Below are 13,730 nucleotides of genomic sequence, written 5' to 3' on the forward strand. Positions count from 1 at the left end.
TCTTTTGCTCCCTAGTGTTCTGCAGAATGTGGTGACGGGGTCCGTACCCGTTCAGTTGTCTGTATGACCAACCACATCAGCAGTTTGCCTCTGGAAGGCTGTGGCAACAACAGACCCTCTGAAACGACACCCTGCGATAACGGACCCTGTGCTGGTAAAGTGGAGTGGTTTGCTGGGGGCTGGACACAGGTAAGCTCTGTATCTAACATATGGATTTGTCTTCTGATGGTATTTTAATTTGAAAAATGTATCTTTGTGCTATGGAGATGCATGCTGTAAGGTATTTCCACATCACTGTGGAATATTTGGATATTTTTTTTCTGTATTTTGCTGAGTTGATACTCAATACTTTTCAGCGCCTGCTATTTTTTTTCACTTAGATGAAAATTAAATTTTGTTCTTCTCTTCCTCTGTACCTTCATTTTTATTGCTCATCTGCTGACCCAGTGTATTTATAAAATGAAAGATAAGAGAAAACTGCTTAGCATTTTCAGGTGAACACTAAAGCAACAGATCTGCATCTTTTAAACTAGGGCCTTTATGAACATGCATACCCGCGGGGAGATATACCCAGGTATACATATGGAATTTCTAAAAGATAAGTAAGACAAGAAACAACGGCTGAACCCAAAAATAGCTTCAGTATTGTTATGCTGAAATTCATGATAATAGGTGAAAAGAAAATTGGTTAGTGGCATATATCCTGCTGCTCTTTCCTCAAGGTCAGCTCTTCCCTTGATCCACATCTCAATAGTCCTCGTTCTAAATAAACATTTCTGCTGTGAGGATACAAAGAAACTGCAGACTGGTGCCCAGACATTTATGTCCCTTTGTGTAGCCCAGAGAGCCTTTCGGACTGCTGGTACCAGCACTTCATCAAGATGTAGGGAGTAGTCTCTGGGCTGGGCTGGTATCTCGCCACATTTCAGATTCCAAGATCTTTCCAGGTGATAAGGAGTTGGAAATTAATCTGGTACAGCCGAGATGGAGATTACAGGGCTACGACTATGCTAATGCTTTCAAGTGTAAGTGATAATTACTTGTATTGTATAAGAGTAATAACAAATTCAGATTTAAATCATACTTAGCTGCAGTTCTAATAATAGATAAAACCTGGTGTAAGCTGTTAACTTACACCATTCTGCGCAGGTGAATGGGCACTTTGTATCCATTCCTGCTACCACAGAGAGAAGCATTCAGGAAGGTCATTCTAACTCTCCCCATTCTGTTCTGAATAAGAAAGTTTCTGTCCTTTACAATTTCCTGTTCTTTTAAGCTAATTCACCTTCTTTCTTTGCATGAGATTGAATTGTGTGATGCATACCAAGGGTACAAAGTCTTTGCTGTATGTTACCTGAAAGAAGTGTCTGACAACATCTATTCTACTGGCCAAATCCTGACTTTTAAATACCAAAATGAAAGCAGACAGTCAGTAGACCAGAGCCAAAGGGAGCACTGGCAGATGAACTTCTGCGTTAAGATACTGTGTTTTGGAGAAACCATTAAATGACAACGGAGACAGAGATCTGTAGTGTAAAGAAAGTACAATTAAGTTATTTCCTGTAGAATTTGTTTGCTGTGTTCATCTCCAGCAAGGTTCTTCATTCAACTCAAGGTATTTGTGGGTATCTGGTAAAAGGATCATAAACTCCACCCAAAATATAAACAAAGTCCCCACTTTTAATAACATTTGATTGGTTTAGGCTAGAAAAAGCCTAAACCAGAAAAAGCAGCATAGAAACCAATACGTTGCTGGAATCATCTTCTGAAAACCTTTTTGCAAGTGCCAGGAACAGTAGTGTGTGTGTATTTAACCTTTAAATGGGCAGTAAGAGTCCATGTGAGTCAAATTTGCTTTTCAGAACTGGAACCAACACTGCATCACTTAGATACTTGCAAACATGAAAAGAACACCCTGGCAAATCAAGGCATTTTCTAAAAACCACACAGAATGTGGGGTTTGTAAAGCTGCAAAACTGTGCTCTAATCTTATAACCCTCATAGGTTCAGTGCAGTGCGTATGGTCCAGCTTCAGCAAGAAGCAGTAGCACTGTTTATGGAGAAAGTAAGTTATGCTTGTCTTTTCATTATAAATGTAAATGCCAGGGATGTTTTGTAGCTACAGGTAAAACTGCACTTCTGGATTTCTCCACAAGCCCAGTTAAAGTCACATGTTGTCTTCTTCATAAAAATAATTAGAAATATGTTTTGAGTGGAATAGAAATTCACAGAAGTAATGTTTTAACCGCTGTAACCATCTTTAAGATTACAAATTAAATATGTAATACCTGACACAGTCAGTAGTCACTTGATGAATTAAGTCATTACTATATCCTTCAGCATTTTCTTGTCCTAGTTCCTAACTGGGACTGCTGATTACTATGTTAGTACTACATACAAATAATAATAACCCAAGTTTATCTAGGCTACTATTCTGGCACTGAGAGATAAAAAACCTACTGCAGGAACTTAAGGAATTCTTTATCCTTTTCCTTTCTAAGTTGTACATATGCAAGTGATGGAAGGAAAGATACAGTTAGGTTCATTTTACTGAGGATAGTACATATAAAAGTAAGGAAATGGATTTTGGATGTTAGTGTCTAGGTATGTGTTCAAGAGTAGGGAATAACCAAAACTACAAATTTTCCTGTTTGAAGATTTATTTTAAATGCAAGTGTCTGTGTTTTATTTCAGAAGCAAATAATGTGAAGAAACATGTTACTTCAGAACCAAGTTGAAGGACGTAAGTAGAATAACAAAATCCACCACTTTTTTTTTTTTTCCTCTGATACAGTGCTCTACTGAATGTGGCAGTGGAACTCAACAGAGAGAAGTCATTTGTGTTAGGAAAACTGAAGGTAATTTTGATGTGTTGAACCCATATGAATGTTCATATTTGGAAAAACCTCCCAGCCAGCAGTCCTGCTACCTCAAACTGTGTGGATCTAAGTGGTTTCATACAGAATGGAGCACAGTAAGTCTATCATGCTTTTCTATATCTAGTTTTGTTTGATAAATCTTTTCCTGTATATATTGAAAGGGACCACTATTTGGGTAACATGGTTAATCATGAAATTGACTTAATCTTACACAGGAATGATACTAAAAAGCAAGCATACTCTTTAGTACCCAGTGGAGCTTAGGAAAGGTAGGAAATATCTTGACCAGGAGGAGACACTGCATAGTTGTCTTCATCTGTGATCTATTCTTCCAAGAATCTTCCTATTTTATAAAGCCGGTTTGCCCTTAATGAAGCTATGTAGTGCACTGAGTTCTTTTCAGACCTCTAGTTGCATTAAAATTAAGGAGCATTTAATAAAGAATGAGGGATGTATTCATTTTTTAAAGACAGTTTTACCATAATATTTTACTGTAAACTCTTCACTGTAATACTTGGAACTTTACTGAGAGAAAAACTAGTGCAGAGCTTCACATATGTCCAGTTTCCCCTGGAAGTGGACCAGCTACATTCACCAATGCCACAAAATGCTTTAGTTTCATCTGTCTTTCCATTATCTCCTATACTTATTGGATTTTTACAAAAAAATCAACATTTTTCTCCTAAATGAATATCTGAAAGTCCATTGTCATCTTAGAATGGAAAATTGTGTGAAGAGTATTTACATGACATCATATCTAATGCAGTGACTTACACCCTTCCTTGAGCCTTAAATTGAATTCAGAATGACAGCTCTGAAATGTAGAAGCACTTCAGATACCTTCAGTTTGAGTTCCCTTAGCCAGGAACCTTTGGAAATACCTCATCCACATGACATGAGACAGAGAAATTGTTTTGGTTTTCTCTTTTACTAAGCACTCAGTTATTTGAGTGACTTACTGGCAGCACTAGAAAGCAGAAACGAAGGTCAAATGGTTTTAACAAATAAATCAGCTGAAGGGAATCCTGATTTTTCTTCCTTAATTGCAGGTGATGTTTGTTTGAAAACAACATCCAAGTTAGACTCATAATAAAGCCATGTAGAATGAAGTCTGTTCTTTGGTGTTGCTGGAAATTCTTTGGATTCTTTACTGAGCTGTTGGTTTAGATTAAGTAACTTCCCCTTAGCAAACCCATTTTCAAATGGGAACCTGCAGGCATGTGGCCACAAGAGATAGAGCTGTCTGCATCCACAGAATGCAGCAGGTAGATTCCTTCTGCGAAAATATGTGCTCTCTTTGGCAGGCACAGAAGAAATGAGGTGCTAAGACTCAGAATCTGATAGGTATTTAGAGATCACTAGTTACTGTTTAAGTGCTTGCTTCCTAAGGAGTGGTGTCTAAAAATCCTTAAAGGTCTAAGCCTTTGTGACCTTCTTCACTGTAGGAACAAAAACGTACGCTAGCGGAGGTTAGGCGAGATCACATTCTGAGCGTTTTTCAATTCTCCTTCTGATATTGTTGCTGTTGTCAACAGAGTATGTGGTATCTCTTACCGTTAGACCTGACAAGGAAGGATTATGGGGTTGGCAGTGAGCAGAACAGGTCGTTCAGAGCCCCTGTACTGGGCATTGAAACTGTCACATTCTGTTTTCCGCAGAATTTTTATATGACCTTGGATAAATGGCGTGGCCTCTCGTCACGGGGGTTAAATGGCTCACTAACTCAGGATGCTGGCGGTTGTGTGTAGCGTGTTGTATGTAACATCTAAATTCTGTCTTGGTTCCATTTTAAGTGCTTAAGATCTCTACAAACCTGAACTGAAGTTCTTATTGTTGGATGTGAGATAATTACAATATTCTATACAGGCATGTAACAAGAGGAATTTTATTAAAAAATGAAGTTTTCTATGGCCACAGGGCTGTGTCTTTTCTGAATTGGAGAAAGGTTGTACTTAAAGATGAAACAGCAATGTAAGAATATATTATTGAGAATATTTTAGGCAGTTTGCTGCAATTTCTGATTTTATGATAATGACAAGTTGGTTTTGCAATGTTAGGAAAAGAAATAATTATGCCAGAAAATTCAGAAAGAAAACATTCTTACTAGTTTGGGGCTATTAAGGTTTAAATCATTATAAATGACCCAGGTTTAATTAAGTTTGTGAGCATTTAAGTCGAACTGGACAGTGAGCCAAATCTCAAAGACCTCACTCAGGCGAATGCTTGAAGTCAACAAAGGATTTGCTTCAGTATGGGCAGAAATGTGTAATAATTGGCTTTAAAATACCATGACAAGCAAGTACAAAAGTCTCTGGCTTCATAACAGACTTTGAAGGAGGACAGAAATATTTTCTTTAGAAATTCAAAGAAACCTATAATGCTTACTAAATTGTTGTGCTGCAAGAAGTGAAAAATAATTGCGCACTAGAAAAAAGGCAATTAAAATTATTCCTGATTGTATATAAATGGAGGCAAAAGGGCAGTGGAGGGCAGCTCAGTCGAGTAGTAAAGTTCAGTGCAGGCAGTTCATAAAGTAAGAAATGTGAACACTGTGGAAACAGTAGACTTGGGAGATAAGTATGAATAAGCAGAGAAGAACAAGACTTATTAGAGAAGCAAGAAGCTAACTAATAAATTCAGAAAGAGAAATATTCCAGTGCTTTCAGTTGTGCAGTATCTACCATGTTTACTTGTCCCATTGTTGCCCCTGTGGTCAAAAATTATTTTGAACCTTGAACAAAATTGCACCTCTATGTTAAGGATTTATAGCTAGAAAACCAAAGAAAACCCCAGAAGTGGTGAAGTTGATGAAAGGCTACAGCGATACCAGGGTCTGGCTTCAAGGTTCCCATTTTGATTCTTTCTCTATTTGCACATCTCATATGGTCTTCATGAACTTCAGCTTTTGTGTTTCAGTGTTCCAAATCCTGTGAAGGAGGATTTCGGGTACGAGAGGTACGATGTCTATCAGATGACATGACAGCCAGTACTCAGTGTGATCCACAGCTTAAACCTGAAGAAAAAGAACCATGTAACACACAGGATTGTATCCCTGAAATAGGTAAGAGGAAGCTTCTGGTTTAACTATGGAACTCCATCTAGTGGAGAAAATAATTAATAATCTTGCAGAGGTTTTGGAGTGTATTTTCTTTTATCAGGTTCAGGGGTTTATTTTTACACAAAATACAGCTCTTTTCTATGCTGTAAAAGTAGGGGTTTATTTCTGATTAAAAACGTTTTCCTTATAACATGGCTTGGTTTTAAAGTTACTGAGAATGTGAGAAATCTGGTTTTGTGAATATGGTATGTGTGGAGTGGGTGTTTTTATGCACCTTCCTTGCATTCTCAAAGAGTCTTTGAAACACTGACAGGATTATGTATGATATACTGTATTTGATAACAGGTTCTATAAGAACCAATAACATTAAACCAAGACATTAAGGGCAATTAAACAATTTGCTTTTATATATAGTAACTATGCACATGCACATAATTTGGCATTGGAATTAAGTCATTCATCTCATAGAGGTTTGATTTTAATAGTAATGAGAATGATTAGGGAAAGGAAGATGCAAATATTTAGAAACAGTTTTAACTCTTGCATTTTATGGCAATTTTCAGTTGAGAATTGTTCTCTGTTAATTAAATACTGTTAAAACATAATTTGACTGTGTAAAACACCTGATCTGCCAGTATTCTTTTTAAAAAAATAATGTATTTGTGTGTTATTGCTCATTTTTACATCTGCTATGAGTGTTCTGTCATTTAGTCTTTTTCTTACCATCTCAGTTTCTGTAATCACATACATGATCGTATGAAAAATCTTAGTTGTCAAGAAGTATTTCTAACCCTGTTGATTGTAAAGGAAAACTTCAAAACCTGAACAGACCACACCCTAACATCTTAGAAAAATGGGAAGTATGAAGAATATCAACTTTTGTCTTTTTTAATCCAGTTATTTTAAACCATTTGTAACATTTGTAAGGAGGGAGATGGTTTACTATTTTTCAGTATTTAGATTCATCGTTACTTGAAAATAACATTTGCGGGTACTGGTGCCATCTGTGCACTGCCACAAGAGATTAATACCTGTGAATCTAAAAATTAGGTGGACAAGTACCTGAGCAAAGAATAGTAGAGACTTTCCTATCATCTTTATTCAAGACTAATTTTCTGTTTAAGAAAAAAAGCCACAAAACCCCCCTGACAGTATAAATGGGGATGGGTACATTTCTTCCACAGTTTTATGTATCTTTATATTACACGTAGAGAAACCTGAATAATCTCACTCATTTGCATAGGCTGCCTATTTAACCTGACAATGAATGCTTAAGTACAGGTCCAAGGGATTTTACATGGCAAAAAAGAAAGGGGATTGGTTATTTGTTGCTCTAATACTGTTTTCTTCAGCTTCTTCTCTCTTCCTTTTTCTCCACAGATGAGAACTGCAAAGATAAATACTACAATTGCAACGTGGTGGTCCAGGCCCGGCTCTGTGTCTACACCTATTACAAAACAGCCTGTTGTGCATCCTGTACACGTGTGGCAAACAGACAGTCAGGGTTTCTAGGGCGTAGATAACAAACACTCTTCTCAAAGCGGCAATGTCAGTCTTCAGATGGAGCTTGAACAGTGTTACTGTTTCGACTACAGCAGGTTTTAGCTTCTTTAGAGATGGTTTTTTATATCGCCGAATACATCGAGACTATGGTTAAATCTCACACCCTTTCAGTTACAGCTATCGCGCAGTTATCTTTTTTTAAATGTTTGTTGTAAAACCGTGATCTTTTTAAAGCATTAATTTTTAATAATACTATTCTTTGCACCTGCTCATCAGATAATTATTTAAAGAACATACCAGCCTTAGAATTGTGAATTTAATGAAAACTAAATCAACCACAGGCAATTACTGGAAATATTTGACCAGTATGGACGCAGCTGCTGCAGAGCATTTGGTATTTTGGACTGCCTTAAATTAGATTACTAAATCGGTGAACGATGCACATGAGAAAAATGACTTCACAAAGAACCAGACCCTTAAAAACCCATTTATCATCAGTTTCTTAGCACTCTAACATATATTTTTAATTACTTCACTCCATTCATAGTAAATTAAGAGTCACTGTTAAGCTCTCTCAGTTGTACTTTTAACTAACTTCCTGTCCTCAGGCAGCACATATATATACACTTGACTGCCAAGAAGTGCCTTTATATTTAATTCATAAACTCTTGAAGTTACACTTTTCTAATTTTGTATGGATTTTAAAATACATTGCCTACCGGAGTGCCATTAGTGTCTAGCCCTTTAAGTCTTCAACAACTGCAGCTGTCAGTGAGGCAGGTTTACCAGAAAGGTGAAGAGCCTTTGCTGGTATAAAAACCAGGGATTGTTTCCATTGGCAAGGTCTTTTTCCTGTAGCGCAGTTACTTCAGTGAAGTGGTATCTTGCTTAATGTCTTGTCTCTGCACTATTGCTTAACAACTACCGTACCAAAGGACTTTGTCCAGACATAGTCTGGATCTGTCACCAGTTTCTCAAACAACCACCAAAGGATGCAGGCCTCGGTGCTTTCCAGTAGTCTGTTACTCTTGGAATCAGGCAGCACTATGAGTGTAGTAGAAGAGTATACTCATCTTTTAGAAGAGTATACTCACCTTTTTTTTTTTTCTCTTTTTTTTCTAGTCCATCCTGCAAATCTGTTCATCCACTTGCTTTTCAGCTACTCAAGAACGGCTCCAGACTTAGAGCTGAATATAGGTGGTGATTTTTCATTTCTGCAATTACTGTAGTCAGCCTTGGGACTTGCTAAAAGCAAACAGGATGTGCTGTGCAGTGCAGATGAAAATTTTTGCATTATCTGCCCATTTTCTAGCCTTCATCTGAGATGTCTTTCAAATATGTAAATAAGTCTGAGGGAAAAAATAAACACCTCTGCTTATTCAGCTGCTTATTACAGCATATTGCTTGTAAATTAGTGATACCCAATTATGCATCTATTTCTAAGGTGCCTGTTGCCTGAGTTGAAAAACAATTTTAATAATGTGTGTTCAGTCACTCCCAGTGATGCGATATAACAGTGATTAAGGTGTCCTGCTACTCATGAAGAGCCGTGTTTGAGCCTCATTGTGTATTCTTGGTACTGCTTTGGTGGAGAGGATGTAGAAGAGAGAATGGAGCACTGGGAGGCAAAGGTTGCTGGGTGTGTTACTGGGCACATCGGTTTGTGTGCTGGAAGCTACAGGAAAGTCGAACTCCGGTCGTCTAAAAGCTGCCTTGGATTAACAGAAACCTTAGATTTTTTAATCAGGTTACTTGTGAAAAATATATTTTGGACATGATGAACTGCTACTGTTTGGCTAAGTGAAATGAAGAAGTGTTTCCCCTAAAATTTGAAGTTACTGTTTGTGATTATAAACCAATAATGTCACCAGCTGTTTCTGTACACCTTAATTTGGGCTTTTTCAGTGTAATTAATTGATATAAAGCTGTTAGAAACAGAAATGCTAATTAGATTCATGAACACAAGCAAAAGGTTTTCTTTCACAGTCCTATTCCCTTGTATTATGAAGATTTATCCATGAAGATAACTTATAGATCTGTGATCATATTATATTCCTTATATTCTTGACCAAAGAATGATATGGAGAACGTGCAGCATAAACAGCTATGGAATCCAGTATTTGTAAATACAGATTTTCATCTGAATATCTCATTGCAGCAAGTCTTGACACACAGTATATAACTTTGCTGTTGCCTCTTTTGTCCCAAGGAAGTCTATCCTGTCAGCTTGAGGGAAGTACCTGTTCCATAAAAAGGCTTTCTGAAAACCACAAGGCAAATGGAGTGCAGAGAGGTAATCAGGTTTGCAGTCAGTTCATAGAAAATAATCTGCTTGCACACGCTCCGGACTGTGAGACAGTCAGTGACTCAGCACATAGATAGGCCATCCTTTTATAAAATATATTACTTTGCTCTGGAATATATGGCCATTGGGTTATTTTATAAAGATTATCATCTTCTGGGCCATTAAGGTGCCACTAAAGTAAACAAGAGTACATGGGAGCTAAAATATCAAAGAATAAATACATACATGTAGCAATATAACCCTATATTATGCCTAATGTATACAGCTTTGTGAATTGAATGCAGTGAGTTACGGTTATACAAATAGTACTTTTTTTTTTTTTTTTTTTAGTAAAGGGACAGTTTTCAGATGTACCAGATAAAACAAAAAAGATTGTTTCACCTAATTAAACATCTAATGGTAAGGAAGCTGCCAGAATGAATGATAAGGAAGCTGCCAGAATGTTGCTGAACTTGAGTGTAATCATTTGTTATCTCTTCTCATGTGTCAGCGTAATCATAATAGCTGTTCCTGCAAAATGAACTAATGCACCCTTCTTTTCAGCACTTTGATATACTAATATCCACACAGAATAAGTTCTATGCTACGATTTCACCATCACACAAAGTGCGCTTTTGAAATTGGGACAGTAGCAAATGTTTGTTTTAACAGAGCAGTGCACCAGTTTAGGGTGGTGCCTGCAGAGGGCCTGATTTTACTTTCACCGTAAATCAGAGGTGGCCTTGCAGTAGCCTTAGAGCAGGTGTAAAACCAGTATAAGTAAGAAGTGATGCAGGCTTCAGAGTCTGAATGCTTTAATTTATTTTCCTTTTATTTTAATATTGGTCAAAATCCTGCAGAATGGTGGGAAAAAATACTTCCTTGCCTTTAAGATTTTCACCTTACACAATCCAGACTACGTGTAGGAAGACTGCTGTAAATTGTTGATTTAAAGTCTAAGCAGTCTAACTACTTCTAGGGGTAAAACCCACATGCAGCTTTCATGTCTTGCAGACATGCAGCTGGCCAAAATCTGCTCCGTCCAGAGAAGGCTCTGTGTCTCAAAGCACTTTCCTTCTAGAACTGAGGGCTGCTGGCGCCGTTTGTCACGTTCTCCAGGGTCCATCAGGGTTTGCTAGCTCCTGTGCAATGTCAGAGCCAAGCGTGCGTCGGTAGAGTTGCTTGTGTCCGGTGGTTGCGTGCCAGGTTAGAGCATTTACTAGCAGCACTGAATTTGTGGAGTTCTCCCTTTCGCTTGCTAGCTGAGAAGACTGAGGAAGGTGGTGTGGAGGCACGAGGGTTGTTCCTGTGGGAATGACACTGTGTCCGACGTGGCCAGTGATGAGGAGGTGGTATTTACTTTAACATCTCTGACCTTCAGTCCCCCAGGGTTCTGAATTAGGGAAGGGCTCGTTAGCAAGCAGTTGGGTGCTGGGGGGTGCGGTACAGGAGACATGGGTGTTCTTGCAAGCCTGCTAGCTTTGAAGTCCAGCTGTAGTGCATGCCCACGGACTCAATGCAGGACTACCTTAGTATCCCTGCACAGGGAACTCGTGTCTTCCTCTTTACAAACATAATACGTTTTCTTTTTTCCCCAATACTTCAGCAAATGGAGAACTTTCTGTATGAACAAAGTAGTGTTTAACATCAATCTTGTTTGTTAGATCTCACTCACATGACAATGTGGTGCAGTACAGAATTTGACCCTTTTATACACACACCCACCCCACCCCAATGTGTTGCAGAGCTTGTTAATGGCATGTTAATGCAAAGACATATTTTAGGTTTCTTGTTCGTAGACTTGATAAAAGTGGTCAGTATAGCCCTGAGTCAAGTGAGTACATGCAGACCATGTGGGGCAGCAGTATTGCCAGGACCCTGCTACTTACTTTTCTTCTGTAGAGTCCTAGAAGGCGCCAGTGGTCACCACTGAGGGAAGATGGAGGTAGGTGCTAGAAACAGCTTGTGGCTAGTAAAGGCCAAGTTATGCCTTCCTGAAGGTGTGTATAGATCACTGTAAGTAGTAAAATGTGCTTTCCAGGGCTTTGCTTTTTTTCATCCTCATCCTGACCTTTCCCTTTTACACCCACAAGTGTTCCCCTCATCCTCTTATCTCACCCCCATCCCTTTGTCCTTTGGGCAGCAATACTCAGTTTGGTCAGAATTACTGAAAATGCTGAACTGGCCATTTGGTTGATAATAGCTGTGCTTATTTCTAACACAGGTTCTTAAGAGAGCTGTATTTCTGCCAGTCACAGTGGTGGGGGTGTGTGTGTGTGTGTGTCCCTGTTGGCTAGTTTTAAATGCATAGTATTAAAGTACCTGCTGAATTAACTCCTGTGCAATGAACCTGTGCTTGCACAGCTATTGAAGTATGTAGTGGCCCTTCATTCTCACATCTAACATCTACTGCATAAAAAAAGATAATTATTCTCTTCACACTCAAAAAGGAAAAAAATCTGTCTACCTTATTTTCTTGAGACACTTAACATCTCTGACTTTTTAAAAGCTGTTCTGTGTTTTGGGCAGATAATTTATATGTGTGTCTGTAAATGGAACACAAAATGAGATTTTGAACACTGAAAGTAAGCTTCCTCTATTCCTAAACTTACGGGGATGGGGGGGTGTTGGATACATGGGCTGTTGTTTAGAGAATGGAGTAAAATCATTATTTCTGTATCAGAAATGAAAAATCATCCACTCAGCATTTTCAGTGTATTTTAAAGCAAACTTGTCATCATTAAATCTCAGTAGTGTGGGTGAAATTCAGACCTGGTGAAAGGGAGAAAATTCCGCTTAAGAGAACTCACACCATACCCGAACTCAGCTCTTTGCTTCTCACCTTTTAGCAACCCGAAGTTCTTAAGAATGCAAGTACCCAATCTTCTATATCCCCATTTACTATAATGGGTTATAGATAACCACCACTATATCTGAAGAGGAGGGGAGCTTAATTTTGAGAAATCATTGACCTTCCAGCAACAGTCTGTCACTGCTGCTTGCTCTGAACTGTTCTGTCCGTGCCGTGTTTGGGTCTCTTGAGACCAGTGGCCTTGGCAGAGGTTGGGTACATATGAGCTTGCGAAGTCCCATCGTAGTCACTCAGGATCTATGTAGAGGATCAGGAAGGACCGGAGACAAAAGAAAACCCTAACGTTTTTTAATGTGTATAAAATTGTCTACTTGACCCTCATAATTGATTTTGGCAGAAGGATATACTTTATTATAACTTATTTTGTTGTTATTTGTAAATACAAGATGTCTATGGGAAATATGTAATTCTGAGCTGTGTCTATGGAACAAGCCACTGCACCAAAATATTTCAAATATTTAGAATAAGCAGATTTTTTATTAAAAGGGACCTAATATGTATTTATTTACATATACCATTCAAATTTTGTCCAGCTCTTTCATTATACTAACCCAACTTTTTAGGGAATTTTATAACACAGGTATTACATATATATTTTTTATATATATGTCATACTGTAAATCCATAATACAATTTTCTAAACTTTCTGATTAGCCAGTTCCTTGAGTGAATTAAAGGGGGAGAGTATAGGCAGATTGCTTTCTGACTCGTTCAGGAATATGTATCCATGGCAATGCACCTGAACCAGAACTGTACAGCATCCTTTTCATATTGTATACATTTCCTCTTTGATGAAAAAATGTTAACTATTTTTGTTTATGACTAATTTATTTTTTATTATTGTGAAAAATAAAGTAATTCAAGATTAATTTATGTGACGATTTCTTTCTTGTTTGGTCAATCTGTTCTTCCAGAGCATCTTGGGAATTACGAACTGGTATCAGCAAGGGTAGGATGCACTGCGGGACGCCTTGCCCAGCTGTACAAGCAAGCAGGATGTAACCCCTTGCAGGAGGCTGCACAGCCCGTGTTACAGCCGCGCCGGGGTGGTCGCGCCATCCTGGTAGGCTGCCCCTGAGCACCCTGCCCCACACAGCGGAGAGGCGGCTGTTTCCTGGGGGTCTGGCTGTCAGG

General features: G+C 38.3%; 1 protein-coding gene across 1 annotated transcript in view; it reads left to right on the forward strand.

Moving 5' to 3' along the window:
• The window catches only part of THSD4 (thrombospondin type 1 domain containing 4), a 319,742-nt gene extending 306,277 nt beyond the window's left edge, over positions 1-13,465 (forward strand). Inside the window, exons 15-18 of the mRNA XM_055790923.1 lie at positions 16-189; positions 2,795-2,974; positions 5,796-5,940; positions 7,318-13,465. Of these exons, the coding sequence (XP_055646898.1) occupies positions 16-189; positions 2,795-2,974; positions 5,796-5,940; positions 7,318-7,460 (642 nt within the window). The 3' untranslated portion in view covers positions 7,461-13,465. The remainder of the gene's footprint in view (positions 1-15; positions 190-2,794; positions 2,975-5,795; positions 5,941-7,317) is intronic.
• The last annotated feature ends 265 nt before the right edge of the window (positions 13,466-13,730 follow it).

This window comes from Falco peregrinus, chromosome 1 (genome assembly GCF_023634155.1).
Source record: "Falco peregrinus isolate bFalPer1 chromosome 1, bFalPer1.pri, whole genome shotgun sequence".
Taxonomy (NCBI): domain Eukaryota; kingdom Metazoa; phylum Chordata; class Aves; order Falconiformes; family Falconidae; genus Falco; species Falco peregrinus.